Raw genomic sequence first — 26693 nt, 5'->3', positions numbered from 1 at the left:
GGCTGAGAGGGGGAGCAGAGGGGGCTGCCGTCCAGCTGGTTCCGTTCTGGACGCCCCAACTGGATTTTCTATGAACTCATCATTTCCTCATTGGATAAACTGACCATCCCCTGAGCTTGTGGAATATACTTTTGTTGTGGATTTGTTGGGAGAGAGGTACTGAGCTCTAAGTGTGTGTGTGAGTGTGTTGCATGTGTGTGTTTTACGTGCGAGTGTGTGTGTGTGTTTAGGGGTGTGCGTGCGTGTGTGTGTGCGGGTTTGCTGAGGGCGGAGGAGGTCGTCTGTTGCTAGGCGCGCGTCACCTCGGCACCGTCACTGCCCCTCACGTGGTTGCTCGGCGCTGGCCGTCCCAGGCGGCCGCTGGCTGAGGTCACTGCGGGGGACGCTGGGTGACAGGCGGTGACAGGGCCAGCCGGCCGGCGCTCTGAACAATCTCGCCTCTCAGTCTGACCCCGAGAGGAAGAGGAAGAGGAAGAGGAAGAAGACACAAGGTACTGTCCTTGACACGGCTCTGATAGCGCTTATTTAGAGGACACACAGGCTCCCTGATAGAGACACACACAACACACCCACATCCCCCACACACACACAGGCACACAACAGCACACTCACACTGACCTACACTATGCCCCCATACGCTAAACCACCCATGGAACACACACACCAACCTGCACTATGCCCCCATACGCTAAACCACCCATGGAACACCTTCAACACAGCCTTCTCAAATCCTTCTCTCTCTTTCTTTCCCTCGCTTTTGCTCTCTTACTCTCTCAAGCCCTTCTCTCTCTCTCTCTCTTTTCTCAAGCTCTTCTCTCTCTCTTTTCTCCAGCCCTTTCTCTCTCTCTCTCTCTCTCTCTCTCTCTCTCTCTCTCTCTCTCTCTCTCTCTCTCTCTCTCTCTCTCTCCTCTCTCTCTGTGTCCTCCGCTCACGTGTCTGGCTCAGGCCGCGGTAGGTAAGTGTGAGCAGAGGGGCCCGGGGGGAAGACGTCCATTACGGGGCCAAATCTAATGTTCCAGCTGATGCAGCCAGGAGAGGGCGGACAGGGCAGGGCCAGGAGCCGCTCAACAGATGGACAGGACAGTCGGGGGGGATGAAACCGCGGTGTGTGTGTGTGTGTGTGTGTGTGTGTGTGTGTCCGCGCGCGTGGGTGTGTGTGTGGTAGAGTGCGTTTGTGTGTGCGTTCTAGAGAGAAGGGCACTCGGCACAGATGTGAGAGAGGAATGTCTTCACTGCACTATAATCTGTGTGTGAGTCTGCGTGTGCCCATCTAAAATGTCTACGAGTGTGTGTGTGTGTGTGTGTGTGTGTGTGTGTGTGCGTGTGCGTGAAGCGACATGTTATGATACTGAATGTATACACAAGTGTGTGAGGGTGGACTGGGGACAGGGAGGGGTGTGTGTGTGTGTGTGTGTGTGTACACTAATGTAGCCTCCAGCCACAGAGCCATCATTTGTGTGTACAGACGGGCATGCGTCCCTGTGCCTTGCTGTGTGGTTTTCACTCTGCTCTTTTATTAGGCAATTTTCTAACGCTTGCAGGGGAAAAGTGTGGCTATAAATACAGCTCCCTCCTCAAGCTTGCTCTCCGCGTGGCACACGCAGACGCTGGGCCTGCACACACACACACACACACACACACACACACACACACACACACACACACACACACACACACACGCGGTGGAAATAGCTGAGATAATGCACGGAAATGTGTGGAAATGAGTTCATGATGAGTCAGCTCGTGGACATACTCTACACCAGCACACAGAATGGACGCAAACAAACACACACACACACACACACACACACACACAGATGCAGAAAACAGAGGTCTGAAAAGAGGTTTTCATGGTCAGTGAATACTTTCTTTTCTCTCTCTCTCTCTCTCTCTCTCTCTCTCTCTCTCACACACACACACTCTCTCTCTCACACGCACACACACACACACACACACACATTCCAATGGATCATCAGGGCAGATCTGAGAGAGTGTATGGAGCCACATATCTCCAACCCCACAGACATTCTCACACTCACTCAGATGCTGGGGTGAGATTTTCATCAGAGCTGCTGCTAAAGCCATGAGCGACACGCCACATGCTGCTCTCACCCACACACACACACACACACACACACACACACACACAACAGCCCCTCCAGCAGGCCTGGCCCTAGCCCTCCGCCTATAGGGAGCAGCAGGGCATCCGCGCACACACACACACACACATGCACACACATGCGCACACACAAGCACACACATACACTCACCCACACAGCCCCTCCATAGGGAGCAGAGGGCTCTCATGTCCTTAATGGCTTAATCACGCCTCACAAGGGGCTGGAAGTGACGTCCTACAAAGAGAGGTCAGATTTCGGACTACCGTCAGAGACGTGGATGTATGGTCTTGCGCTTAGCTCTAACACACACACACACACACACACACACACACACACACACATATATCTGTGCCTGCTTTGTGTTTTAGTCAACTCAACCCGTTCCACACCCCCTCTCCATTCCAGTTCTTGCCTAACGCCTAACCCCCCCCCCCCCCTCGTCTCTCTACAGGCGGCTGACATACTCCAGCAGTGAGTGTGGCTGTGGAGCTCTGGGAGACTCAGATGGTTAAGCATTGGGCAGCTTGCACACTCACACACACACACACACGCATGCACACACGCACACACACAGACTGACATACCCCACCAGTTGGTCGGGGAGCTGTGGGAGATGAAGTAATGCAATGGTTAAGCACAAATCTCCTGTCTGCGCACACACACACTCTCACATGCACACACACAAACACACACACACACACACACACACACACACACACACACACAGACGTACACTCACCCAGATAGACATGCAGTGAGAGCATGCTCCAGCAGTGAGTGTGGATGTGAGTGGAGTGGGGCAGACAGTGACGGCCTTAGCTCAGTCAGGGGAGGCCAGTCTGGGGAGAGAGTCACGGAGCAGCAAGCCGAGGAGACAGACACCCCTCTCCCTCTCTCTCTCATTCTTTGTTTCTCTCTCTCTGTTTCTCTGTCTGTTTCTCTTGCTCTCGTTTCAAGTCTCAGGGGCACAAAGAAGGTTGCACACACCCATCTGGGGAAAGGGAAGTGATACAACACTCCGTGGCATTGGGCTTTTTTGGAGCGTCAACCAGCGCGAGTGGCTGGGGCTGGTTAAAACGCGCTCCCGCTGAGATCTCGAGGGTGCACAGAGCGCAGCGCACACACACACTCTCACACACACACAAACACACACACACACACACACACACACAGAGCGCAGCGCGGCACAACGCTGCGCTCTCAACTCCGCAGGCCCTCTGCCATCTCCCCACAGCCCTCCGGAGTTCTGACGGCGGCTGCCGAGACTTGCACAGCAGCGCTGGGTTTCCGTGGTTTGAACTTGTGAAGGGCCCGGCCTCGGCATCTCAGCGTGCTGTTGTGAAACCGTAATGCCTCGCATTGTTTGACCGAAACTGTCCATGTGCGTTTTGGGAAGGACCCGGAAAAACCACCGGGCTGGCAGGCTGGCCCTCCTGTTGTTCCCTCTGACCGACCGCGAAGGCCAGTCGTGGTGGGAATGGACGCTGCTCTGGTGTTTGTTTTCTGTGAGGCCCCTGGTGGCAGTGTTGGTTGGGATTAGGCGGCGATATTGATGATAGTGATCATATTTGTGGCAGCTGGGCTTCTGTGAGAAACAAAGGAGCACTTTGGCTCCGCAGGCAGCATGTCTCTCCTCATGAGGAGCAGCAGAGCCGGCTGTGTCAGAGGCAACAAAAACACTCACACACATGCTGACACGCAATCACACACACACACGCGCACACACACACACACATGTATACACGCACACGCACGCACGCAGGCACGCACACGCACACACAAGCAAACACATGACGTAAATTCATATACTCCTCACCCTACCCTGAACTGCCCCTGCTGTTTATTGGTGGGATGTAATATCCCCCAACTCGATTAGGATCTGCTATGTCTGTGAACCACATAACCTGGATGTCTGGAGATGCATTGAACTGATGCCTCTCTGTCTCTCTCTCTCTCTCTCTGTCTCTCTCTCTCTGTGCGTGTCTTTCCTCTCTGACTCACTAATGTCATTTCTCCTGGTCTTCTCTGTTACAGGAAGTGGTTTGGAGGTGGCCGGTGCCTGGATCAGTGTGTCTTTAGCTCCGGGGGCCACGGGAGCAGCAGGGTCTATGGGATAGCTGTGGGCGTCCACCATGCCTGTCGCCGTCCGGAGAAAGAGTTGGGAGGACCACGTGAGCCGCCGGTCAGTCCCGCGCTACAGCTACGACGACCTGGACCTCGTCTGTTGCCACGACGGCAGGAAAGACGGGCCGCGGTCGAGGCGCGGGCGCCGGGAGAGGTGCGCCTCCATGCCCGAGTGCTGCCAACCAGGGTTCGCCACCGTCGCCACGGACGACGCCACGGCACGAGGTCAGGAGAGCGAGACGGAGAGCGCTGAGACGCCATTGCCCGACGTGTTTGGGTGCGGTTCTGTTCTGGACAAAGACGTCGTTGCTGACCAGTCGCGGAGGAGCGCATGTTTGTTGGCTCCCCCCACAGCTGTGGGTGCCACTGCAGTGGACGGTGCCAGTGCTGAGTCTCCGCCGCCTGCCCCGACCCTGCCGGCCAAGAACCCCACCGCTAGCCAGACAGCCGCGGCTAACGACTCATTAGATCCCACTAATGACAACAGCAGCCGTTCCCACGGAGACGACCTTGAAGCAGCAGAAGCGGCCGACTCCGACTGCCCTGCGGCGCGCCATCCTAACGACCCCTCCGACTCCGAGGCCAGCCTCGCCAGGCCCCCTGACGCTCCGGATGCCCCGAGGCCTCCTCCTCCTGCCAGCGCTGCCCAGACAACGGTGGCAGCGGGCAGCGGCGACCCTGCCCGACAGGAAGACCATGGCGCGGCCGTGGCACCGGGCCCCGCTGCTGCCCCGACCGCGCGGGAGGAAGGCCCCTCTCCGCTCGGCCGCCAGGCCGGCGGATTTGAGGAGAGCGCTGCTCTGAAAGCAGATCTGCCCGCGCGCGTGCCAAGCGTGGAGTTTGCGGCGGGCGAGAGCGGACGGCTGCATAAGCCCGCCGACGCCGCCTGCCAGGGGCACATGACGGAGCAGGCCGAGGGTTGTGAAAGGCCTGGCAGCGCACAAACAGATTTGGGACGGGCCGCTGCCGCGGACATTGCGGGCGTGGATGGTGCCCAGGAGGCACGGGGCCCTGAGGGATTAGCCCTGCCAGCGGCCAGCGGGGTCACGGGGGGGTCAGCAGCAGCCGCCGCGGCAGAGACGCAGGCCACTCAGAGCAGCTCAGGCAGCAGCAGCAGCAGCAGCGCAGACCGTACCGAACGCTCCCCTCCGCCGGACTGTGAACTTCTGGAGGCGCTCGACGACGACGACGAGGAGCTGAGCGCGACTGGAGCGCGAGAAAGCGTTCCGCCAGAGCCGCCGGTTGGCTCGGAACATTCCGGACCCGCGGATGCCTCGCAGGAGAGGCGCCACGAGGGGGGCTGCGCGGGCTCCAAGCTGGACACCATCCCGGAAGTGTCCTTTAACGAGACCGCCGACGAAACGGGAGCAGCGGAGAGACCGGGCCAAGTGGACAAGGACGCGGCTACTCCGCCGGCATCGCTGACCCCGAGGGAAACCGGAGAATCTTCCGCACCCGCCGGGAGGGCAGTCGGCGCCGAGCCCCCGGGCACAAACGACGCGGCCCCTGACCGAGGAGCGGAGGGACAGCTGGGGCTGACGGAGGCGGAGGAGTTCTGCTCCAAGATGGAGGCCATCGAGGAGGAGGAGGGCGTGGAGGGCGGGAGGTGTGAGCCGTCTCCACCCGCCCCCTTAGAGAGCGCCGAGCAGCAGGAGGCCCCCAGTGAGGAGAGTGCCGTCAAGCTACGCGTACGCAAGGTAGGGTGCCTGCTGCTGCTGCAGTGGACCACTCACACACACACACACATTCTCTCTCTTTCTCTCACCATCTCTCTCTCTCTCTCTCACACACACACACACACACACACCACACACACTGTACATTGCCTGCCGGGCTCTCCCAGAGCTAGTTAGTGCTGTCAGTGAGTTCTCTGGTGTCAGTGTAGCGTGTCATATGCATGAGTGTGCTCCATGTGCAGCAGCAGCAGGGGCAGGAGTAGGGGCTCATGGGGGCAGGAACAGGAGTAGGGGCTCATGGGGGCAGGAACAGGAGCAGGGGCTCATGGGGGCAGGAGCAGGAACAGGGGCTCATGGGGGCAGGAACAGGAACAGGGGCTCATGGGGGCAGGAGCAGGAGCAGGAGCAGGAGCAGGAGCAGGAGCAGGAGTTCATGGGGCAGGAGCAGGAGCAGGAGCAGGAGCAGGGGCTCATGGGGCAGGAGCAGGAGCAGGAGTTCATGGGAGCAGGAGTAGGAGCTCATGGGGGCAGTATGTGGGCTGCAGGAGCGCAGGAGGAAGCTTCAGGTGCTCCTGGACCGAGCTGGGCCGTGGAGGAGACGGTCAGTCTGTACAAAGGGACATGTAGGAGGGAGATAGAGCTGGGACAGAGGGAGTGTCATGGAGTTGTTTTCTATAATAAAGGACAAAGGAATGCCACTATAGAATGTACAGTGTGTGTGTGTGTGTGTGTGTGTGTGTGTGTGTGCAGGTGAATTTTGCAGTAGGGTCCGGCAACTCTTCGAAACAGTGAAAACAGTGTCATGAGATGTTGTCTTTCTTCGGTTGGCTTTTAGCGTAGACAGACACATATTTGTGTGATCCTGATCGTATTAGCCTGATTCATAACAGATTTGTTTCTTGATATGGAACAGCCTACTGTACCAATTCCAAAACATTCCATGTGCTGTGATGTTAGCTGGTTGGAGAGTCTCTCTCTCTCTCTCTGTGTGTGTGTATATGGGTGTGTGTGAGAGAGTGTGAGAGAGTGTATTTGTCCATCTGCTGTGAGGGGGGACGTAAGCTGGGCTTAAATCATGAGCCCCTGGTGGTTGGCACGGCCGCTGGAAAACAATGACTTCACTGCACGTGTCTGCACTGCGCTGCGCTACGCTACACTGTGCTGCGCTAGGGCTGCTCTGCTCTGCGTTGTGCTGCTGGGCCAGAGGGACCTGTCGGAGCGCTACACTCGCCACTCACACCACAACAACTTCCTTAAAGGGCATGGGCTGTGTGTGTGAGGGGGAGGGCGTTAGTGTGTGTGCAAGTGTGTGTGTGGACCTTGGGCATGCCGATCTGAGTGTGTATCCATCTCGGCATACGTGTGTTTGAAGGCATTCTGTAGAGTGTAGGTGTGTATGTGTGTGTGCATGTGTGTGTGTGTGTGTGTGTGTGTGCGTTTGAGCTTGAGGCAGCGCAGGCCTTGAATGGAAGCCGACCAAAGTGAGACCATTTTCCCCGAGGTCAATGACTCAGAGCCTTGTCAGGCCCAAATCTCTCTCTCTCTCTCTCTCTCTCTCACCCGCTCTCTCCCTCTCTCTCCCTCTTCCTGTTTGTTCACACTGAGACTCTCTCCAGGGAATATCCCTCAAAAGGGCAGCGTTATTTGAATGCTGTTGCTTTATTAGTCCTGACCCGGCCAAAGCACAACACACACACACACGGGGCACAGACACGCTACTCATGTCAGACCCCATTCCGCCGCTGGTTCGATCTCCGCAGCACCGAGGCTGTTGTTTGTGCTTGTTAGAGAGAGCAAGTGAATGCAAGCCATCTCAGACCACAATTCCACAGCCATTAGAGCAATGCAAAGCACTGTCTTGTGCAAGTTTTCCTTTGAAGGATTGTTATTGTGACAGACGATTTGATGGCAACGATAATGTTGTTGATGAGGGGAATGGAATGTCAGGATACTTGTACACTCCAACGACGACGCTCATGAATCACGTTTCATTTGATTTACATGAAGACTTGGCTCCAACTTAAAAAAAAAAACCTCTCCCCAACCACAGACAGCCCAATCTGGGAGAAAACAACTGTGCCCCCACACCCTGTTGTGATTTCACAGGGCGTTAAACGTAAAACCAACACGGGCTTTGTTTGCTTCTTGGCGACTTTCTCTGCAGTCGAGCGAGTGCCTTCACAAATCACAGAGTGCACAAAGCAGGGCCCCATGTGAGCTCACAGTGCACTGTCACAGAAACATGGAAAATCTGTGCCGTCTCTCGACGACCCTCCGACTTCAGTCACGCTGACGAGAGACAACGAAGGACAGAAAAGAAGGCAAAAGAAATGAAAAGATAGAAGCGACTGAGACTGTGAGGGTGGGAGTTTCTGGATCGGAGAAAAGAAAAGACACAAAGCTGACGTTCATCTCTGACACTGGGCCAACAGACACCCTCTCACACAAATGCTTGGACCCCTCCTCCTCCCCCCCCCCCCCCACACACACACATATCATATGCACCAAGGAGCTCTTGCACAAAGTTGCGTACAAATACTAAAACACACATACCACCCAAGAATTAAAGCGAAGCCAGTCGCCTCCGTAATCTCTCCCATATGCATAGAGAGGGTTGACCTATATCTCCACTTAAAACCCACACCAGCAGGCCAAATGCACCCAAACATGGTGAAGGCTCTCGGATGCCTGCAGGCGTGTTATTTTTCGAAGGACGTTTTATTGGGGCTGAAATCACCCTCTCAGCTCCACCCAGCGCTCCACAGTCATCCAGATACCACCACTGAAGTGTGATATGGGTTCAATCTCCATAGCATTATGCCTAATCTAAACAGCCCCAGTACACACACACACACGCATTCACATAGCTGCATCCTCACACATACACACACACACCCACAGCTACGTACGCACATGATAACGCCCATACACACGCACACACTCACACACACAATCGCACACACGTACGCACATGAAAACGCCCATACACACACAAACACACACACACATACACGCACACACGTACGCACATGATAACGCCCATACACACACAAACCCACACACACACACACATACAAGCACATACGTACGCACATGATAACGCCCATACACACACAAACCCACACACACACACACACACACTCAGACTGCTGCCAGTCTTTCCATCTGCTTTCCAACCCATTCCCCGTGTTGCACGTAGCCTGCAGCCTCCCCTGCTGTGCCTCCCGTGTTTGTTGTGTGTACTGTAGCTAAGATGGAGACGACCCTGCCACTGGACCCTGAGCCACGGAGTGAGTAAGCGCGAGCACGGCGCCAGCAACTCTTGCTCCCCAAGACCAGCGAGAGAACAAGGGAACAGGGGGGAGAAGGAAAAGAAAAGAGACCCAACGCTCCAATGGCGGCGCTCGTGCGTGCGTGATCGGCACCCTTCCAACAGCACTGATTGGAGTGTTGATATCAGCGCTCACTCCTCTAATGGAAATCCAGTGAGTAATACAGGCAGTAATTAGGTCCCACAGGAGTCCTCGTGCTGTCCCAGACTCTATCGGAAAGAGACACGCACACACCAGGACTTTAGGCATGCAGCAACACCGCTCGACATGTTGGTCGATGTGTTTGTGTTTGAGGCAGAAAGAGAGACAGAGAGAGAGGAGGGGAGAGAGAAAGAGAAAGAGAAAGAGAGAGAGAGAGATGTCTTCTTAATGTTTCAATTAAAGATTGAGAGTTGGATTTCCTTTCATTGTGCGTCCTGATGAGAGGAGCTCCTCTCCAGTTTCAGCTGGAGCATCTGCTGCCGAGACCACAGAAGCAGAAGTGCTCCACAGACCAGCCAGATGTTCTCACCACACCGCTCTCCAGTCTCACCACTTCACAAGGCCCCAAAACAGAGCAACTACTGTCTCGCACATGCTCCTGTTTATGTCAGGTTGCACCCCCTGCACTAAAGGGTTTTAGTGTGGTAGAGAGCAATTAGGGCAGGATGCTCAGATCAAACCATTTGAATTCCCAAACTCGCTATGTCCTCCTACTAAGATCTGGACAAGAATATATGAGCTATGACGAGCTATAACGAGCTTTAAAGAGCCCTGGGCATGAGATTTGAGTGACGGGATGGCACCAAGTGACCCCTCGACTTTCAACAAGTCATGAGGATGAAATGAGGCCTGAGACAGATAGAGGAGTGTCTCTGCTTTGCTGTGGTCGTGTCCTGTCTAGAGTAGCCAGTCTAGAGTGGTTCAGACTGCCAACCAGAGGACACGCACGCACGCTCTGAGCTGAACAGGCACCGTCGGCCCGACGCTTTTTACTCAGAAACATCAGAGAGTCGACTGATTTTTTTTTTTTTTTTTTTGTGAGGTCCTTGCGGTCTAGACCTGATATTTTGAGGACAGGGCCGATGGCGGCCAACTTCGGGCTGATGGAAACAGTCAGCAGTGAGGAAAGGCATTAATGACCTCAGCCATGAGGGGACCAGGGGAAGGAAGGACAGAGAGCAGTAGGAATTGAGCCCAGGGGCCGATAGCAGCTCTGGGGGGAAAGGGACGTTTTAATATTAAAACTCATTTGCACTCATTTAAAAACACGGAGACAGCTGCCACTGACTAGCATAAGGCAAGGAAATTCAGAGCGCTGAAGTAGTGGCGAGATAAAAGTCTCTTCGGACCGACTGAAGCAAGGCCAATCTTAAAGATTATATCCTGAATGATAAGGCACTTTAGCTCATATTAAATGGCCACAAGTGTAAGCATGTTTGTTAAAGTGAATTTAAGAGCCATTTCCAAAGACTTGGCCCTGACGCTGTGACACCGTATATAGACTGTTTGTGTTGTCTATACAGCACTGTGACCCGTTGCGTAACGCGTGTGTATCATACGGAATAGGATTAGCGTATATTTGTAGACTATGCTATCTGGACCCGCACAGCAGCCTCCCTGGCCTCTCTGAGCTGCTCCAACACAGCTGCTAATATGCTGCATTTGGAGTCTCTGTGCGTGAGCATTGACGTAGGCCCACACCGCAGGCCTCTTTTGCTCTGGCAGGCCAAGGGGGAGATCCACTGCGGGTCCAAGAACACGTCTCCAGCCCCCCCCCCCCCCCCTCTCCCCCAGGACCTGCTCCGCTTCAGCTCCCATGTGCTCCCCACATCAAACCCCGAGTGAGCCTCTTGGAAGAGGATGAAATGACTCTGCAGACTGTGTGTGGGTGTGTATGTATCTCTGTGTGTGTGTGTGTGTGTGTGTATGTATGAGAGAGAGAGAGAGAGAGAGAGAGAGAGAGAGAGAGAGAGAGAGAGAGAGAGAGAGAGAGAGAGAGAGAGAGAGAGTATGCAGTGCAGATATCGTTGTGTTGGAATAAGATTTAAGGATACTGTAGAGATGGAGGAGATGTGTGTCAGTGTGTGTGTGTGTGTGTGTGTGTGAGAGAGAGTGTGTTATTCTCTTGTATTTTTCTCTTTTCTCCTCATCTATCATTAATCTATCATTTTCTCTTGCACACATACCTCTCTGTGTCTGAGCTCCATTCAATGCTGACATACTCACTGACATGACTGTGCAGTATCACACTGTGCACTATACTGAACTTGTTCTATTCTGTCATAACTAAAGAAAACATTTATAACATGAAGAACAATGCCACCCACCCCCACACACACACTAAGATTTTGGCAGGAGGACACATATTGTTCTACGACACATACCGTATGCAAAGCCTTTGTTCATCACCCTCTGGGCGTGTGTGTGTGTGTGTGTGTGTGTGTGTGTGTGTGTGCGCGTGTGTGTGTGTGTGTGTGTGTGTGTGTGTGTGCGTGTATGCGCATGTGTGGGAGTGTGTTCCTGTGTGTATCCAGCAGTGGTCTGTTGCTGCATAAGTAAAGAGTTTATTTAGAGAGTGGCAGGAAGTGGACTTTTAAAAGGAAGCCGATAAACCTCAGATTCCATTCAAATCAGGGCCCAGTGGTGTCAACAATGCACAGGTCTGTCTGTGCTGCTGCAGGTCAGCACAACAGTGGAATATGATGGAGTCGTCACATTAATATGATTGTGTGTGTGTGTGTGTGTGTGTGTGTACTGTACAGTTTGTGTGTGTTTGTGCGTGTACTGTATGTGTGTGTGTTTGTGCGTATGACTGTGTATAGAGAGGCAGAGGCAGCTTTTGTGATGTCATTGTATGTATATGTTGATAAATACAGTATGAAAAGCTCGCTCATGTGTCTGTGTGTGTGTGTGTGTATATGTCTGTGTGTGTGTATGTCTGTGTGTGTGTGTGTGTGTTCTCTATATTATTCATTAGGGTTGGGGATGCAGCAGCGCTGCTATGATCCTCATTTTCTGTTAGGCTTTATTAATCAGTCAAACCACTCACACTTTCTCAGCCACAACAGGGACATCCAACTTAACACTTATGGACACAAGTGTGTCCATCCCATTTTCCCAGCCAATGCTTTCTTTTCCCTCTCGTAAGTTTAACTTTTCAACTCCGCAAATGGACTCTTTGAGTCACGAGTCAGCTAGACCATGTGGACTTGAACTTCCTGTATGGCTAATAAGGACACTGATCAATGGAGGAAACCACATCAGCACACACACACACACACACACACACACACACACACACACACACACACAGCAGGGATGCTCCTTATTTTCTACAGTGTTTGGCTAATCAGATGAGCTTCCACAGACAGCACGCCAAATCTCCCTTTGTCCCCTCCACAGGAGAGTCTCTCCCCACTAGACAGCTCTGGTTGGAGGGGGACACATGCTTCTTGTTCCCAAGTGTCCTCCTGAGTGTTCCATTCGGTGACTAATATCAGTGAGTGCATGTTTAATAAATAGATGAACAAAGAGGCTTCTCATTGTCCATTTGAGACTCGAGGGAGCTGTAGCTCCATATTGTGTTCTCATGGGTGTCATGAGGGCAGTAGCTGCTGAGGGGCTAACATCTGGTCAATCCCACCGTGATTCAATAGAGTCGCATTCCAATGCTGCAGAACAGCATTGCGTTCATACCCAACCAAATGATTCAATCATGTTCAATCCCAGAAATCTTGAAAGCACATGATGCATTCTGTAGGAATCCCAACAGGGAATCACTTTTGGGAGAGGTTGGCGCCAATGCTAATCGTTCAGAATCCGCACCAAGGGCAGCTTCGGAGTTGTGTAGAGCCCGTCCGGACTTCTGAAGTGGTTCACATGGCGTGGTTCCGTGTCTGATGTGGGGAGAGGGTGTCTGGGGAAAAACGCGAAGACTGCTCTGCGGCTGCGTTCGAGCAGCCACTGTGGGAACCGCGTTCCCATCTCCAAACAGGAAGTGGATCAGGAATGTGTCCCTGGGCCCCCTGAAGATCACCACATGAAACCCCAGAGCAGTGCCACCAACTCCAACTCCCCAAAAGAATCACATACGCTTTAGGACACACACATACGTACACACACACACACACACACACACACACACACACACACACACACACACACACATTCACACACATTCACACTGATAACTGACACACAGAGGCACTTACAAACACACACACATACAAAACCAACAGACACAGACACACACACACACACACACACACACACACACACACACACACACACACAAATACTCATAGCTGACCTCCAGATGAATCTGGTTTCTGCATATTGCTAGTTTGTCAAGAGGCTGTTGTTTTTCTTCACTGCCTCCTTTGTTCATTCAGAAGTAGCTCTCATAAATATTCTACTTGTTTGCACACTGAAAACAATGTAGATCAGGCAAGAGCAATCAAATGATGCCTGCAAGGATTTGACTGGGCTTGTGTTCATGCATTTGTGAGTGTGTGTGTGTGTGTGTGTGTGTGTGTGTGTGTGTGTGTGTGTGTGTGTGTGTGTGTGTGTGTGTGCATTAGACTACTTTAAAATCAGAAAACTCGCCCATACACTACACACACACACAAACTTGTACACAAGTGTACCTGTTAGCACTGTGTTGTGCAATGAGAGAGTGATAACACATACCATCATGTTACAAGCCTATACAAGCCAAACAAATTATACACTGTGCATCAATACTATACCCCATAGAGATTATATCCACCCCAAAAAAAAAAAAAATTGCTATACTCAATCTTGGAATTAAGTTACATATACTTATTTGCTTATTAACAATTCTAGTGTGTAATACAGCAGAAAAAAAGAAGGAAAATATATAATGTCAATAGAATCAAGAGCTAAACCTGTTAGTTCCAATCACATACAAAGGAAGTTACTGTAACAGGCCAAGCAGAACAATATGCAATAGATTTATATTAGGGTTAACACAAAAGTATCATTACTGAATGGAACTGCAACAGTAATATCCAGATAAAACTGATACAGGCCTTCTGATCTGTGATTTTGAATGGATCTTGATTACACGTATGCGGAGGCTGTGATTTATGCCCTGGCACGATTTGAACACAAGCATCGCATCTTGAGTAGGACGACGCTTAATGCAGCAATTTGATACATTTAGGCAACCTATTCACAAATGTCTACAATTGTATTGCTCATTCCTACTCAAGCAATGCCAAGCATGCCAAAAACATACCACTAGCATGATTTTTTTTTTTTTTCAAAAATATATTCATCCTATAGCCAAAAGCTAACACCAGCACAATCTGTGCCATTCGTAAATGTGTCACCGATGCTAACGTTACAGCTCATACGTGTGTGGACCGCTCGGCTGCACTCAGAGCCAGAACACACCTCATGGTCCCTGGCTCAGGAGACCATCCATGGCCATCTAAAAATGCATCAGAACTGACAGCTGATCTGTGTGAAACATACACTACTGTATAGTTTTCAATCAGCAAATATTCCATTGTCATTTTTGAAAATATATCAGATAGATTGACAACAGCCCTTACGCAATTAAACAAATGGAAATGGAATCATTCAAATCTATATAGCAGCATTAATTTGACATAGTCTATATTAATCACAGTGCATTTGTGTATGAGCAATGTAAGGGGTCAGTCCAGGATCAGCATGGTAGGCTAATATCGGGATCAACACGGTAATATCAGTCCAGGATCAGCATGGTAATATCGGGATCAACATGATAACGTGAGTCCTGGGACCACATACATTGTGCAAGTCCAGGATCAACATGGTTCACCAGACCGAGAAGGTAAAAACTCCTAATTACAGTAGCTATAGTAGCATGCTTCACCTCTGTATTAGCAAGCTAACACTGGAGCAAATAAACATGGCACGAAGATTGCTGAATCAGCTTCAAAGCTACTTCAACCACTGAGTCCTCAAAATTAATAGTTTAAAACGTACATATAGCCTATATTTAACAAACCAAATATTAGGAACTTCATTGGTTATTATCTTAAATGTACAATGTGGTCACTAGCCTGATAGCTAACATTAGCAAAGAAACAAGTCCGCTACTGAGCCTCTTAAATTATTTCTGCTCTTGATTTCTTATGTGCATATGATTTCACTCAGAATTATTTTTATCTTACTACTACACGAAACTATTCAACGACTTACCTGTAGTGATATTGAAGATCTGGAGACCCTTTGGTTGTTTCTGGAGGGAAATTTCAAAATGGCAGTGGGTGGAGTAGAGAAGCATATGGCAGTCATTGGTTACAAGAGTTATTGCTCTAGGAACAACATGATCCAGAAACAACTTGATGCAATCACAAGTGTGTGTGTGTGTGTGTGTGTGTGTGTGTGTGTGTGCCAAAAATGCCAAAATTGTGAGATCACTACATTTTTTCTGAAGTCATCCTACGGTTGCAGAGTGATATTCAAATGAGTTGACGGTCATATGTGCAGTGGTTGGGTTCCCGTTCCGCCTGCCCGCCCGCTCCATTCTGCACGTGTGTGAGTGCTCCACCAGAAAGCATGGATTTCTCTGCCTGAACTGTATCACGCTCGCCTTAAATCACTTACTGTAGATATTGGACATGGAACAACAACTACTAGCCTACCTATTTAGTCTGTAGGCCCTCTCACGTACAGTAGCAGTCACAACTTTTGCACAATTTCACATTGAATAATGTGAACATTAAATAATGTGTGTGTGTGAGAGAGAGAAATGAGAGACTTCTCTCATTAAAATCAAAGATGTGTACTTCGCCGAGTGAGCCATGTAAATAAAATAAACTAGCTAGTGTCATTAGCAGCATCCTCACACCTTGCAGCCTTCCGTTTGAACACAACCGTTTCACTTGGCAAAGATTTCTCAGAATATTTTACTTTTTTTTTCTTCACCCTGATTTAATTACTGCTCATAATTCAGCAGAAGCAGGCCAGGGAGACAGCTTCATTTAACCGTAGTGACAGGACAGCCAGAGACTGATGAGAAAAGGTGGAGTGAGCTGCTCTCTCTAACTGCCGAGACTAAAAGGCAGCAATTTTCCCTCTACCTGCTTGCAATTACACTGCCTCCCGTCCGTGCCCTTCCTCTCCATCTTCCCTGTGCTCTGTCATTCCCTTCGTTCTTTTTTCTTCCCGCCTGCTCCTCCGTCTCTCCCTGTCTCCTGCGTGGTCTCTGCTCCCTAGCCAGGCCCCCTGTGCTGTGCTATAGCCAGTATGGTAGTTTGGGGAGCCCGTCAGAAGCTTTTTCAGCCATCCTGTTATTCACACATTCACAGTCGCCCTTATCCACATTCTCTCTCTTTTTTAATCTTTCCCACAGACTCAATTTGTTCTTCCTCCTTTTCTCTCTCTATCACTCTCTGATTTGGTTTTGTGTGCCTCTCTTTTTCTCTTTTTTTGTCCCTTTCTCTTTCCTGAAGCCTCCAGCATGCCAAGCTCCTGGTGCACACATACTCAGCCCAAAGGGAAGTGCACTGCATCCTCTCGCCAAAAACCCAATCGCAATTCAATTACTGCTTTCCACCCATCTGCTAAATTAATACCAGAGGGGAAAAAAATAGAATCCCATAGTCCTTATGTGGGGACTAAAAATGCTCATGAATTATTCACTCATTCAGTTATTATTATCGAAAATGGTGTTGTTTTGTCAGTCATTATTCCGTTGCTGCCTCTCAACCCATTTCCCATGCAAAGCTGCTGTTTTTATTTGTGCATTATGGTAGTTATTGACTTAGCACTTTGGCTTGCCTTTTAGAAAGTCCATTTACCTCCGACACATTGCTCACTGTAATATTACTCTCGATTATGTAGTTCATTTTAAAACTCGCCAATGAAAAGAACAGGATGTAGACACAGCCCTGTTAAAAACCCAGGCATGTAAACGATTTATAATGTAATTTTGAATAGGACAAAGCAGTTGACAGACCCCTGTAATTTTTTTCACAAAAGCATACTTCATTTAAATTGCAGGTCAGAAGCGGCAGTAATTCCAGGTAAAATGTCATACGAAATGTCAGAGCAGAATACTTGACTTTAATCGATGCATAATGGGTGATGTCATTCAGGTGTCTGCTGAAAATGTACCTTGTGAGTGTATAGATGTATGTATCTGCATGTCTGCAGACTTTGTCTGACATTTATTGTGTGCATACTGAGATTGTTAGGGGACTGTGTGTATGTGTCAATGTGTGTCCAAGGACAGCTCACTTTATTTAACATTTCTGTAAATATGCTAGTGTTAGCAATTTCCAACTGCAGTCCTTTGTCAAAATGTTTTGATAACTATTGAATGACCTGGCCAGTTATTCTTGAAAGCCTGGTTGGTGATACATTTGAATACATTATGTTTGAGAACGTTTTGCTTGTGCTATTGAAACACACCACTTGAGGTCAGTGTCAGACTTCTCAGGGAAGGTCTTAGCAGAAGAAGCAGACAGGGAAGAAGAGAGCATGTGAAAAGCAGAGGAGCAGAATAGACCGAACAGATGGACAGAAAGTGTTGTGTCTTGGGAGATAAGATCAAATGAGAGGATAGGAGAGTATTATGTGAAAAGGAAGAGGAGGAAAACAAAATGGTAGAAGGTAAAAGAGCAAAGGGTTTGAAGAGAGGAAGATGATAGGGTGGACCATGAGTAGAGCATGAGCAAGCAGTGAGACAAGTAAGATAAAAACAACACAGAAAAACTACTCAAACGTGGGGAAATACACCGTAGAGATGATGTTAGACAGAGAATGTTCTCAATTTCTCATTTGTTTATGGGATATACTTTGGGAATAGTCTTGAACTGAAAGTCTGTGTGTGTGTGTGTGCGCTCTGCTCTTAGACCATTCCTTTCTTAAGGAAGAGCAGCAGTTGAACAGATATAGCTCTTGGGTGATGAATGGCCGAATTGTGTGAGTTTTGCCAGCTGCAGGTAACACTGACCCATTTCTACTCCTCTGAAATAAGGAGAGCTGCTTTCTGAGAATCCCATTTGCCCTCGGGGCAGAAGAACAGACAGGAGTGACACTAAAGAGAGCAGCGGGCGGCACAACAAGGGGGAGAGAAAGAGCCTCTTAATCTATGACACGGCGCTTCGCACTTCTTAGGGCCGCCTCGCCTCTGTCAGTGGCAGGGGAAGCAGGCCAACTCCACTGAGTTTGAAATCCGATTTTCAAAAAACGAGGACACAGATGCGCGTTTCACAGCGCCAGCTGTGAAGCGCCCACTCAGAAGGCCTCTCTCTTCCATCAGGAGAACGCCACACACACACACACACACACACACACACACACAGGCCCCATCGCCATTCAGCCAGCGTGTGTGTCACTCTCTCCTCCATCAGGAGAACGCCACAGGCCCCATCGCCATTCAGCCAGCGTGTGTGTCAGTCCTGCTTCAAAAGCGCTTTGTTACTTTTTTTTTTATTTGGGACTGTGGCCAGCACTATTTCTGTTTGCTGTCCTGGCTATGTTTTTTTCTGGTCTGTTCCGTCCGAAAACAATTATCCATAGGTTTATGATGTGACCGTTCTGTTTGTTTACTTCTCTTTCATTTGAAGTGGCTCTCGTGCCTTCCTTCAAACACATCACAGATGTCACACCAGACGCTAGCTGTGTGGACGCATAGAGACGAGGCCAAATCGGGGCCGGTTCAATCCCATGCAGAGATGCTATCAGGAAGTGAACGTGTAATGAAGTAACCCTCCCCCCCCCCCCCCCCCCCCCCCACACACACACACACACACACACACACACACAAACACACACCACCCCCCAGTCTGTGAGAATCGCTGACCCCGTGACCTCGTGAGTTCATCACCCGGTGCCTTATGGGACGTTGCAGCTGGAGGGCCCGGGGCCCCGGTGGGATCAAAAGGCAGCGTGCAGCCGCAGCGCCTCTTAACCTGTTAAAGTGTAACACCTGCCTGGGGGTGGGCGGCGCGGCGGCGGGAAGTTTACTCGGGGGGGTCGAGAGGGAGAGTGCCGGACAGCGCTCCAGGCCGGGACGACGCACGGAGCCGACGGACGGCCCTGAGCGCAGCGTCAGGACTCGGGCCGGTCAGTGAGCGTCTGCGGCCCAAGCCCTCGTGGTGCATCCTACATGCTCGGATGTCTGGCGGTGTGTCTGCGGCGGATTCAACATGTTGCGTCGTTGTTGGTGAGAGACAGCGCTTGACTGGCTGTTCAGCCTGCCAGCTGCCACCAGTGATTGTCCTATTGCCCAGTGGAGATGCACTTACCCAGTTGTTGGTGTTGTAGTCACCTCTGGATGACTAAAGATGAGAATGTGGTTTCTTCGTATTTCTTTTTTCTTTTTAATAATATTCTTAATTAGTAGTAGCTATATTCCACAACTTGCAGTGAGTGAAAGCAGTGTGAAAATGGTGAGCAAGAGCTTTGGATGAATGTATGTGCTACTTGGCTGTTGACAATACACACACACACACACACACACACACACACACACACACACACACTTCTGTATCTGTCAGTGTTTGCTTCAAACATGTCCAGGCAAATGGAAGATGGTGATTCAAGGTGATTCATTTCCACTTCCATTAAACTGGCTTTTTTCTCTTTTGGCAAGTGCACAGGCCAGAGTTATGTGCCTGTGTGCACGTATATTGGTACGCTCTAAGTGTGTTAGTGTGTTTGTGGGTCTGTGTGCACTGTATATCCAGTCATGTCTGCTCACACTGTGGGATGTTTGTGTGGGGTGCTGTTCGGCCTGAGGTGGGTGATTTGCTCTGCTACCCTGCGCTGCTCGATAAGGCTGAAAGAGAGAGAGAGAGAGGGAGGGAGAGAGAGGGAGGGAGGGAGAGAGGGAGGGAGGGAGGTCAGGCAGGCCTGAGGAGAATGATCCCTCACATCCACTGACTGCTCACGAGGACGACCAGCATCCACATTCGTCTTAATAAGTGGCATGTGTTTCAAGTGGAATTACTGTGCCGAGAATCCTTCCATCGCTCACCATAGCTTCCCACTGTCTGTTTCCATCGGAATCTGTTTCCATCTCCTCCCTGTCATGGTCTCACTCCTACTTTCCATCTCTCCCTCTCTCTCCCTCCCTCCCTCCCTCTCTCCCTCCCTCCCTCCTTCTCCGCAGAGCTCCAGGGAGGAGCGGGAGCGTTCCCGTCTGGACTCCATGGTTCTGCTGATCATGAAGCTGGACCAGCTGGACCAGGAGATCGAGAGCGCGCTGAGCAGCACCTCCTCCAAGGGCAGCACCCCGTCCCTCAGGCGGAAGGGCCTCTCGGTGAGCCCCCACACACTCCACACAGCACCATCACATACTGTACCACGGGGCTGCTGGAGACCACACGCCACTCACAACATATCACAACATGTCACAACATATTTCAGTATATTGATGACTGTATGAATAGAACTGTGCGGTGTACTGCTCTGATTAGCTCCATGTGTGGCTGTGCTGTGCTGTGCTGTGCTGTGCTGTGCTGTGCTGTGCTGTGCTGTGTTGGGCCGTGCCGTGCCGTGCCGTGCCGTGCCGTGCTGTGCTGTGTGTCTGTGAGTACGTCTGTATTGCACTGTGCTGATATGTGTTCCTGTGGGCTCCTCTGGGCTGTGGTCTGCTCTTCCAGGAGATGGACTTGGCCACTCTGAGCGAGGCCGGCAGTGTGTGTGCGTCCACCCAGTCCCTCCACTCGCCTCTTCATCGCCTGTCCTCGTCCTCATCCTCCACCGGCCCCGCAGGTCCCTCGGGGGCCCGACCCAAGAGTGGGGTGAGTCTAAACAAATCATTATTATATCACATACACACAAATCATTATTATATCACACACACACACAACTCATTATCATATCACACACACACAAATCATTATTATATCACACACACACCAACATTATTACATCTCCTCTCGCTGACTGTAAGAATGGCGGGAGCCCTGGCGAGGTTGTGTCTGGGCTCTGGTGTGTTGTCGTAGAGAGGGTCGCTGAAATGAATGTTGAATGAAAGCGGAAGAATCACATGAAAGGAAGCGGTGGAGAGGAAGGAGGCGTGAGGTGAGAGTGGCGCGATCACCGCGGTGACAGCCGGCCCGGCCTCGGCCATTCGAGCGCCGTGTTCCAGCCGAACGGAGCCTTCCCTCTGATCAAACATTCATGGCCCTGATGAAAGTTTGATGCCCGTGAGGTAACTCGCCGTTTGTCCTCGGCGACTCTCCCTCCACACCGCAGACGTGTGTGTGTGTGTGTGTGTGTGGCGCAGCTCCCCCTCAGCTACGAGCGATCTTTTGATCTGACGAGATGAAGTCGTGCTACTCTTCATTCCACCGCTCTCTCCTTGATTAACGTTTTTTTTTTAAACTGATCTAGATAACGTGGAATAGCATGTGAGAAAGAGGACACAGCACTGTGGAGAGGCTTCATGGGATGCGTTTAAAGAGGTCCCTCTGGCTGTTATGTGTGGCTTGAGGGGGTTTATGAAGAAGGTCTTAAAGCAACACAATGGCGCTCTTTTACCCTAAAATAGATCATTTTGATGCCACATTTGAAAACATGTTTTGTGACCCAGTTTCTTCACCCACTGCATCAGGAGCCTAAATAGAAGTGACGAGAAAGAGAAATGAAGTGCATTTGCCATGTCGTTCGCACACACACACACACACACACACACATACACACACACACACACACACACACACAAACACACGCACACACGCGCACACACACACACACACACAAACACTCACACACACACACACACACACACACACACACACACACACACACACACACACACACACACACACACACACACACACACACACTTGACCAGCCTGGGAGTGAATGAGAAGAATGCCCCTCCATTCTTGTGTCAGCTACTAGAGCTAGTAATTAGCTGCTTGTAGGGTCCTGAGCCACTTCACAGCAACAAAAGGGTCAACTCAAGGGTGACATGTCAGAACAGGGGTGAGGAGCTAGCATGGGAGGGGTCCAGAGAGGGAGAGAGAGAGAGAGAGACAAAGAGAAAGAGAGAGCACCATACACACCTGAGAGAAGAGGAGAGGTATGGCATGTGATTGGCGGGCGGAGGCCCCGTGGCGTGTTGGCGGGGTCTGCTGAGGACGAGCGGAGGCTTTTGGGTGGGCAGGGGTGGGGCGGGGTCAAAGGGCACGAGGGGTTGGGGTTCTGTGAGGATAAGGGTGAGGGGTGACCCACCCACACACACAGGGGTGGGGGGACTTACCTCCTCATCCTCTTACGTCTCACAATCCAGTGACTTGTACTGCTCGTTTAGTGTTTAGTGTGAGTGTGTGTGTGTGTGTGTGTGTGTGTGTGTGTGTGTGTGTGTGTGTGTGTGTGTGTAGGTCTGTGAGTGTGTGTGTGTGTGTGTGTGTGTGTGTGTGTGTGTGTGTGTGTGTGTGTGTGTGTGTGTGTGTGTGTGTGTGTGTGTGTGTGTGTGTGTGTGTGTGTGCGTGTGTTTCTGTGTGTGTGGAGGAATGCTTTTTGAATATGTTGACTACCTCAGTGTAGCATCAATTGGCCAAATTCAAACGCTGCAATTTCCATTGTTAATCCATGACTGTATAAATATGTCACTTGCGATTTGTGTACATGATCCCTGTTAATGACTCAAGCCACCAGGAAAGCTTCAGCACACGAGTCACTGAGCTGCTTGATGCCTTCCATACACATACATATTCCACAATTCAACGCCACCAACCATGTAAAGTGTATGCAAATGTCTATGCATGCATTCAAGTGTGTGCGTGTGTGTGTGTGTGTGTGTGTGTGTGTGTTTATACGTGTGTGTGTGTGTGTGCGTGTGTGCGTGTGTGTGTGTGTGTGTGTGTGTGTGTGTGTGTGTTTATGCGTGTGTGTGCACGCGTATGTGTGTGTGTGCGTGTGTGTGTGTGTGTGTGAAGGTGAGTGAGTGGACAGTAAACCGAAGATAAAGGCAGATTAGTTCATCAAGGTAATTGCTAGTCCGTGTGAATGCGGTGGGATTGGCCTGGAGAGAGGCACTCACACGTTTGACTGCACCCCCAACTGAACCACGCAGGCTTGGCAGCCGTCCTCACCTGTGTTTACATTCAGTCATGGGCCATAGATTTATATGCCAGGGAAATTGAGCTTCTCCAAGTGCCTGTGCTTGCTTGTCTGGGGGAATGTACCGAGTGATCTTGGTATTTTTCATGTTCTTGTACACTTGTTCAACTGAGAAGCAGGTGGCGGTAGTGTGTGTGTCTGTGTCTGTGTGCGTGTGCGTGTGCGTGTCCATGTGGATATGAAACAGGAGGCCCCTCACCGACTCTCTAGCTTTAGTACTGGTAGTAATGCAGCATTAGGTCATCCATCGGCTCCATGGAGACTTATCAGTCTGCTTTCCTCTGTGTACTGTACACAACATTCCTGTAAAGTGTGTGTGTGTGTGTGTGTGTTTGTGTGTGTGTGTGTGTGTGTGTGTGTGTGTGTGCGCGCGCCTGCGTGCACGTGTGTGTATCTTTATGTCTCTGCATTCGCCTAACTGAAATGTATGACATCATGCCTCATTGGGCTCTCATTGTCTATTATGTAAGGAACCAGACTAGAGTGTAATGTATCCTCATCCAATCAAATGACCCCATCTCAGGTGCGACCTCCACCTCCCCCTCCCCCCCCCCCCCCACCTAAAAACCTGACCAATCAGGCGGCTAGAATCCCCCGGCTGTTGGCGTGGTAACCCTCTCTGCATTCCGCTGGGCGGCTAGCTCACCGTTTGGCCACGGAGGGAGCTCTCGATGACGTCACAGCAGAGTGCCCATGCACCGGCCTCCTTTTATGGCCACCAACCCTCCCACACTTCCAACGGCCGGCGCAAAAACACCCCTGGAGTTAACGATTACACATTCCCCAAAATCTCCATCTGCTTCCTGGGCCAGACGTCGCCTCATTCTCAGCGCTGGTTTCATTTCAGAGAAATGTGGGAAGCTCGGAGAAAGAGTGGGATAAGTGGGAAGGTCCGGAACGCCAGAGTGCTTGAGTCAGATTGATTACGGACAGGGATTTGGCGCGGCAGGAGCGTAGGACACGCCGTCACGAGCTGGACACAGAGGACAGACAAGGCAGGAGAGAGAGAGAGAGAGAGAGAGAGAGAGAGAGAGAGAGAGAGAGAGAGAGAGAGAGAGAGGGAGAGAGAGAGGGAGAGAGGAAGAAAGAGAGAGATAGAGAGAGAGGAAGAAAGAGAAAAAGAGTGAGAGAGAGGGAGAGAAAAAAAGAGAGAGAGAGGACACAAAGGAAGCAGAGAGGATGTGATTCCCACGGTCCATCCTCCCACAGTGGAGTGGTCAGGCCTTGGTTGACCCCTGAAGTGATGTTGCCATCAGGGAGGATGGGGATGGTCTGACTCACCGTCTGCTCTCACTATTACAGCACAAGTGTGCTTTTGGCTCAACAGTGCACTCCTGACACTCCGTCTGCTCTCACTATTACAGCACAAGTGTGCTTTTGGCTCAGCTGTGCACTCCTGACACTCCGTCTGCTCTCACTATTACAGCACAAGTGTGCTTTTGGCTCAGCTGTGCACTCCTGACACTCAGACTTTAGATTCCTCCGGTCCTATTTCAGATGTCTTTTCCTCAAGAAATGGTGAAGAAATGATACTTTCTGCACGTGGTGCTGGAAAGGGACATGAAAGCCCAAACGGTCTTACTCTTCCGTGTCAGAGGACAGACAGGCGAAGGAAAGAGTCCTGGGAGCCAAGAGCCCTCTTTGAAGCTGATCACATCAATCTAAACTTCAGCATACTGTAATCCACCAGAGCATTAGGTCTATTTTTGAACGCGATAGGGGCCAGGCACTTAACATTAATCCCTCTCCCCCCTCACCGAACCTGCCGTAGAGGCCACTATGTTACCCACAGCACTCAGCCTCCACCTACTGTACTGTACATACCCACAGAGCAGAGAGAGAGGAGAGGAGAGAGCAGCCCACGGACCTACAGTAGATGGAGGCCATTCTATAGGTCAAACTGGACAGGATGGTGACAACAGAGGGGAGATGGGATAAAGAACAGAGAGAGAGAGCGAGAGAGAGAGAGATAACGATAGAGAGAGAGAGAGGAAGAGAGAGAGAGAGCAAGAGAGAGAGGAGATAGAGGAGAGAGAGAGGGAGAGGTGGAGAGAGGGAGAGAGAGAGGAATGCACGTCTGAAGGGGGGGGTCTGGGTAATGTAATTAAACAGGACGGCCATGGGAGTGGGGGAGAGCGTCTATTCGCACAGGCACGGACACACGTGAGCAGCTGGCACGAGGACGGCCACTTAGCATGTACGCAAACACACAGACTTTAATACAGACATGCACACACACACACACACACACGCGCGCGCGCACGCACACACACACACCACACTGACATTAATGGTTGCTTGGCCACTGAAAACACAGTGAAGGCCTGATGCGGACCTTCACCAAGAAAGACTAGTGATTGGACAAAAATGTGTTTGCACAATACACATAGCGCTAGGAAATGGTAGTAAAAGAAAAGCAGATCGGAAAAGAAAAGCAGACGCAAAGAATAAATGGTAAACTAAAGGAGACACTATTTTTTTTTTTGCACAGAAGGCCTTGAAGACCCTGACAGTCTGCTACTGAGACACACACACGCACACACACACACACACACACACACGCAGATACACTGACTTTTATACAGACGTGTGCAGACACTCACACAGAGGTAAGCACATGTAGAAACATACATTGACACGCATGTAGTACATAAACCCATAAGCTAACATGAAATCACACACGTGTATATCAGACCACACATTCTCATTAGAGGACACAAACAAACACACACACACACACACACACACACACACACACACACACACACACACACACTGTCTCTCTCTCACACACACACACACACAGAAACAAGAGGCAGCTGAGAAGGGTTGTGCTGTGCCGCGTCTGTGTGTGTGTGTGTTGGAGCATAATTCAGTTTGTGGTCAGTAATTAGATGAATCACTGGAAGCTAAGCAGGTAATAGGAGCTCGCAGGAGACGGGCCTAAGGACCGGAAACATCCGGAACAAGAGATAACAGTGACATGTGGATCCGTCTCATTTGATTGTGTTTGTTCCTGTGACAGGTCCGCTCTGCTGCTGTTTGTTGTGTAGAGTGCAGTCTCCAGTCTCCACTGACTGTGTTCAGTTGTTAGAAATGGGGCCTCCCACAGGTATAAAGCAACACTAAAGCACTTTTCCTCTGTCGCATACACGCTATTTGTTTATCCAGCAAATAACAATGTCCATAGACAAGAGTATGTTGCATGATTTTAGGAAAGTATGATGTAATGCGACATCGAAGCAAGTCAAATTTGTAGTTTTTTATGTCTCATTCCATCGATCTGCAGATCCGCTACCCAATTTGGTAAAATTAGAAAGTGTGATGATAGCCAATAATATGAGGGCCAGGAAGTG

At 50.5% G+C, this 26693-nt stretch overlaps 2 protein-coding genes across 2 annotated transcripts in view; both read left to right on the top strand.

The window, feature by feature from the left end:
- The first annotated feature begins 242 nt into the window (after positions 1-242).
- Positions 243-5783, top strand: LOC134098922 (nucleolar and coiled-body phosphoprotein 1-like). Its single transcript, XM_062551677.1, has 3 exons — positions 243-491; positions 4155-5632; positions 5715-5783. The coding sequence occupies exons 2-3, from the start codon at positions 4253-4255 to the stop codon at positions 5781-5783; spliced, it is 1449 nt and encodes a 482-aa protein (XP_062407661.1). The 5' UTR covers positions 243-491; positions 4155-4252.
- dlc1 (DLC1 Rho GTPase activating protein) overlaps positions 5355-26693 on the top strand; it is a 121099-nt gene continuing 99760 nt past the window's right edge. The window contains exons 1-3 of the mRNA XM_062523622.1: positions 5355-5941; positions 20372-20521; positions 20865-21005. Coding sequence (XP_062379606.1) covers positions 5810-5941; positions 20372-20521; positions 20865-21005 — 423 coding nt within the window. The 5' untranslated portion in view covers positions 5355-5809. The remainder of the gene's footprint in view (positions 5942-20371; positions 20522-20864; positions 21006-26693) is intronic.

The sequence above is a fragment of the Sardina pilchardus genome, chromosome 2, assembly GCF_963854185.1.
Source record: "Sardina pilchardus chromosome 2, fSarPil1.1, whole genome shotgun sequence".
In the NCBI taxonomy this organism is placed as follows: domain Eukaryota; kingdom Metazoa; phylum Chordata; class Actinopteri; order Clupeiformes; family Clupeidae; genus Sardina; species Sardina pilchardus.
This window is presented reverse-complemented; position numbering and strand designations above follow the sequence as displayed.